The following is a 5,675-nucleotide window of genomic DNA, read 5'->3' as shown; positions in this document are numbered from 1 at the left end:
GATTCTAATTTTGTCTCTCATTTTAAAACCATTCTCCTGTTCCATACTCTGTCTCCTCTACCTGTTATTACTCTTGTTATTCAAGAAAATTTTTCTATCTATCTACCTATCTATCTATCTATCTATCTATCTATCTATCTATCTACCTACCTATTATTTTGCATGGAAACAGTCTATATTTCCCTTAAGAAAGATGGATAAATGAAATGTGGTATATATACATAATGGAGCACTACTCTGTCATAAAGAAGGATAAACTTATCCTTACCTACTTATAGGTACATGAATGCATTAAGGTGATAAGGTTAAGTGAAATAAATCAGACACACAAGTTTAGATATCACATGGTTTCTCTTATATAAGAAAAACAAAATATACATGAAGAGTGTTATTTAAAGGTGACACATGTCACCTATTTCCATATTTAAGGTACTTTTTTATAGACTGTTTTATGCCTATTGATTTACATCTATCATCTAATATTAAGATAAGACAGATACTGAATGAGTAAATTTGATATCAGTATTTTGTATTATAGTATAGTTTTCTCCAATCTGAGATATCAGATAAACTTAGAACTCATATTTTCCCATGAGATAATGTATTATATTATATTATCTATAACTTATAAAAGCGCACCAATTCTTACATAAAACCTTGAGATCTGGCAGAATCTTGAAGAAGTTGCATTTATGGGAAACCCATTATTCAAGTATTCACTGTAGAATATGGTAATGGTCCCTGGTGTATTTTAATTCACATTTTAATCTCTAGACTTTTCATAGAAGTATACCCAAAGGCAAACAATAAAAAAGGATATCATAGCTGCTGTGTGATAAGAACTGTAAATATCTTATGGTAAAGTGAATGAATTCTTCTTTCAAGAGGTAAGATTTTGGGTTTCATGAATGAATCTGGTTTTTTTACAATTTCCTTTTACCATCTGAGAAGACTTCATTTTTTGAAATTGTATCTGTATTTATGAGCTGCAGTTTTAGAAATCAGTCAGACATAGTCATCACTATTGCAATCTTAAGAAAGTTACCTTAAATTTTCAAATATAAGGTAAATAAATTGGGAATCATAAAACAACTTATTGTTGTTTAATAAATAATAAAATACATTATAATGCATTTAATTCTGGGTCTATAAATTAGTAATTACACAAATTTTAGGTACTATATTCATATGTATTCAATTGTCAATCATACAATAGTATGACTACACCTTGTAATCCTGTTATTGTTGCAGTTCTTTTTTGTTATTATAAAGTCTCAGATTTTAAAATCTTTGACATTAAAGGCACTTAGGTACACATTTTATTAAGATATGCATTGTGAGCTGGGAGTAGTTGTGCAAACATCTAATCTTAGCACTGTAGAAGCCACAGATGGAACAATCACAGATCCTAGAAGGATCCGTTTATCTATTTAACAACTTAGGAAAACCCTATCTCTAAAAATTATTTAAAAGGACAGAGCATGCAGGTTAGCATAAAAAGACCTTGAATTTGATATGGCAAAAAAATGTTGTACATGTTTTTTCTATTAATACTACAAGTTTTAAGATAAAGAAACACTCATTATACACACACACACACACACACACACACATACACTTTGGGATATGAAAACATAAAACATAACTTAGTTCACATTTTGCTTGAGTGATATACTTGTTTATAATAATCACCAAATATGCATTAAAGGAAATGAAGCCATTATATCCACAAACTCTTTATATGGAGTTTATTTTGGGTTTGTTTTGGAAGCAGCTGTATTGACTCACTGATGGATGGGAACCACACTGCAGTGACCGAGTTCATTTTGTTGGGGCTGACAGATGACCCAGTCCTCCGAGTCATCCTCTTCATGGTCATCCTGTGCATTTACTTGGTCACAGTATTTGGCAATCTGAGCACAATCCTTCTCATCAGACTCTCCTCTCAGCTCCACCACCCAATGTACTTTTTTCTGAGCCACCTGGCTTTCGCTGACATAGGCTATTCATCCTCTGTCACACCCAATATGCTTGTAAACTTCCTGGTGGAGACAAACACGATCTCCTATCTTGGATGCAGCACCCAGCTTGGCTCAGCTGTTTACTTTGGGACCTCTGAGTGCTTCCTTCTGGCTTCCATGGCATATGACCGCTTTGTGGCAATCTGCAACCCACTACTTTATTCAAACAAAATGTCCACACAAGTCTATCTCCAGTTACTTATAGTGACTTACATAGGTGGTTGTATTAATGCTTCATCCTTTACCATTTCCTTCTGTTCTTTACTCTTCTGTGGACCAAATGCAGTCAATCATTTTTTCTGTGATTTTGCTCCTCTAGTTGAGCTCTCCTGTTCTGATGTCAGTGTCCCTGCAGTTATTCCCTCGTTCTCTGCTGGCTCCATCATTGTGGTCACAGTGATTGTAATAGCTGTTTCTTACATCTGCATCCTCATCACCATTCTGAAGATGCCCTCCACAGAGGGCCGCCACAAAGCCTTCTCCACCTGCACCTCTCACCTCACTGCAGTCACCCTGTTCTATGGGACCATTACCTTCATTTATGTGATGCCCAAGTCCAGCTACTCCACTGACCAGAACAAAGTGGTGTCTGTGTTCTACATGGTTGTGATCCCCATGTTGAACCCCCTCATCTACAGCCTCAGGAACAAGGAAATCAAAGAGGCTTTGAAGAGAGAACTTGGTAGGAAAATATTTTCTAAATGAGATTTGTTATTTTGTAAAATTTGATATAATAATACAATCCAATAGATTTAACAAAAAAAGAAAACAGTGTCTCTGGTTGAATTATATGTGTTGAGTATGATTAGTCAATGTGGATTGCTTTATAATTGTAGGAAGTAGATTTTCAGGAAAAGAAATAGTAAATCAAAGGTACAGAATATATTTAATAAAGATAATTTATAATTAAGAAAAAAATTTTCATATAAGAAACCTGAAATTTAGATTGTATTCAGAATCTTTCCAAAATATTTATTTGCTTTAATTTCAAGTTAGTACATTTCCAAGTTTTTAAGATAATGTCCATTTTGAATAACAGCTTGTCTTGAGATGTGCATGATAATTATTGCCATTGACAGAGTATGTTCTGAGAGTGAAATGAAAAGTAGATCAAGCAGTAAAATTACTGGAGAAGTTTTTCTTGTCAAAGTTGCCTGATTGGTATGGGCTTGTGGAACCTAAAGTTGTGGTCTGTGTTCTGGGCCTCTGATTCTAGTCTTGAATGTAAAGAGGCTGCCAGACAGAATAGGGTGAGATGACCCTAGCTTACCTGTAATTTGCTCTGTCAGATCTAGAGTGATATCTTTTCTATGAAAAGCAGTGTTCCTGAACTACTCAGGAAATGAATGGGGCAGATTCCTGGACTGGTTGACTGATGGTCAGAGCAACATGCTAAGAAAGCTTGGGAATTAGAATTTGGCCTAAGTTGGTATCTTACATTACATATTTCCTGAAAATTAGATCACTCCTCAAAGCATTTATCTCCAGAAAGAGGCACTACCTTTCATTAGATTGACAAAACAAAACAAAAAACCTGAGTACTTTTTTTTCTTCTCTCACTGCTCTCCTACATTCAATCACAGAATCATTTTTCCTGAACCCAGTATGTATCTGCTGGTTCTCTCTTCTTCACCGTGGGCACCGTACTTCAAGCTGTTTCTTGTAACATTTAGTTCACAATAGTATCTCTGTGTTGATTAATTTTATGTGTCAATTTGTCTAAGCATTAATAGTGAACTGTTTGATCGAGCTACTTCTAGATGCTGCTCTGACGGTGTTTTTAAAAGATTGATCAACGTTTAAATTGATAGACACTGAATAAAATAGATTATCTTCCATAATGTAGATAGGCTTTAACCAATAAATTGTAGGTTTTTAAAGATTCGGGTCCCTGAGGAGGAATATATTCTGCCTCCAGACTAGCTATAGACTCCACCCTATATCATCACTTCTTTACAGTATTTCAATATGTTCATGTACCCTATGGATTTTGGACTTGTCTCTTATAATTATTGTGTGAGACAAATCCTTTAAAAATCTCCCTATCTCTTTTAGATAGATGGATGATGATAGATGGATGGATAGATAGAAAGATAGATAAGAAATGTGAGCATGTATTTAGAGAGATAGGTAGATTTACTTATGCATGTGTATTTCCTACCTATATATACATATTCTATTGGTTCTCTTTCCTTAGATAAGACAGACAAGCACAACCTAAAATCAAATTTCTTCCTCTATTTCTCTTCCATAGGACATTTCATTCTCCATATGGCAAGCATGTCCATAAAATGAAATAGATATTTCCTTCATTAAATCTTGCAAACATCTTAGAATAAATATAACAATTTCAACATGTCTTAGAAGGTTCTGAATGTGGCCTTTGATTTCTTCTCATGCCTCATGATTTTTTCTTTGTCCCTCAGGATATACATTGTAGGCATAAGTCATTCGATCTTCTTTTAAATCCTTCACAATATCCCATTCTTTGTTTCCTCAAGACTCTCTCACATGCACTTACCTCTGCCTGCAATACATTTCCCATCGCCTGGGCAATCTCGCTTATGCTATACACACCAACCTATGTGTTGGGTGACTATTTCTAGAAGGTCTTCTTGAAGTTGTAGATAAAACTAAAGACACCATCATCCTTTTGCCGAACTATATTTTCTGCAAAATCTGTGTTGATTTGGTGGTTACATAACCAGGGTTAGTTTTGAAAAATGCTGAAAGCTTCACATAGAAACCAACTAACTTCATGTTTACCTACTCTGTAGTGTTTACAATTCTGGAACACAGTAAGCCTCAATACTTATTTGATGTAAATGAATGAAATAAATTTAATAAATAAAGGATGGTTGAACGAAATTTTTGATCTCCTTTGAGTGATGGTTCTAAAGGTTTTGAATCCTTACTTTCAGAGAATATAACACAGGCACACCAAGAAAAACAAAAGATCAAGCTCACAAATGCATTTTTAACAGTTTTATCTTCTTTTGGGCATATGGTATGGAGGAATGGAATCATGAGCTATTAAGAAAACTTCAGGGTTAGTGAGACAGCTCAGTGGACTAAAGTGCTAGCTTAGGCAAGCTTAGGCAAGTGTAGGGACCCTGGTTCTGTTCCTTTCTGTGCCAGCCCTTCCCGTGGGGTGGCCTGAGCCTTTTGGAGAGTCCAGGCATAGTGTAGTACACCTGTAATTCCAGTGCTGGGGAGGCTGAAAATAAGAGGACCACTATGAATCTAAGCTGCATAATGAGACCCTGTAACAACAAAATACATTAATAATAATAGAAAACTTTATCCTTTGTTATAAATAATTCTATATAGATTTAGTGCAATTCCAATAAAAACACTCTGAACATTTTTTATTGGGGAAAAAGTGATCGTGTTTCCCTTAAAATGAGAAGTGATGTAAGATTGCCCACTCTCATGACTTCTATTCAATATATTACTTGAAATTTTATCTAGAGCAATAAGGCAAGAAAAGGAAATAAGCTAAATATTGACAAGAAAGAAAGAAGTTAAGCTCTAATTATTTCCATATGATATTCTTCACTTAGAAAATCTTAAACATGTCAATAGACTTTTAGAATAATAAAATAGCAAGATATAATATCAACATATAAAAATAACTAAATAGTCTATATACCA

The 5,675-nt window shown here is 34.4% G+C and overlaps 1 protein-coding gene across 1 annotated transcript; it reads left to right on the top strand.

Moving 5' to 3' along the window:
• Positions 1 to 1,784: 1,784 nt before the first annotated feature.
• On the top strand, positions 1,785 to 2,726 carry LOC101585323 (olfactory receptor 502-like). Its single transcript, XM_012513000.2, has one exon. It carries the CDS (start codon positions 1,791 to 1,793, stop codon positions 2,724 to 2,726), a length of 936 nt encoding a protein of 311 aa, XP_012368454.1. The 5' UTR covers positions 1,785 to 1,790.
• Positions 2,727 to 5,675: the final 2,949 nt, after the last annotated feature.

Source organism: Octodon degus, unplaced genomic scaffold (genome assembly GCF_000260255.1).
Source record: "Octodon degus isolate 3935 unplaced genomic scaffold, OctDeg1.0 scaffold00302, whole genome shotgun sequence".
Classification (NCBI taxonomy): domain Eukaryota; kingdom Metazoa; phylum Chordata; class Mammalia; order Rodentia; family Octodontidae; genus Octodon; species Octodon degus.
This window is presented reverse-complemented; position numbering and strand designations above follow the sequence as displayed.

Excerpts from the sequence above, each read along its gene's own strand:
- LOC101585323 (XM_012513000.2), top strand. The coding sequence starts at position 1,791 with ATGGATGGGAACCACACTGCAGTGACCGAGTTCATTTTGTTGGGGCTG.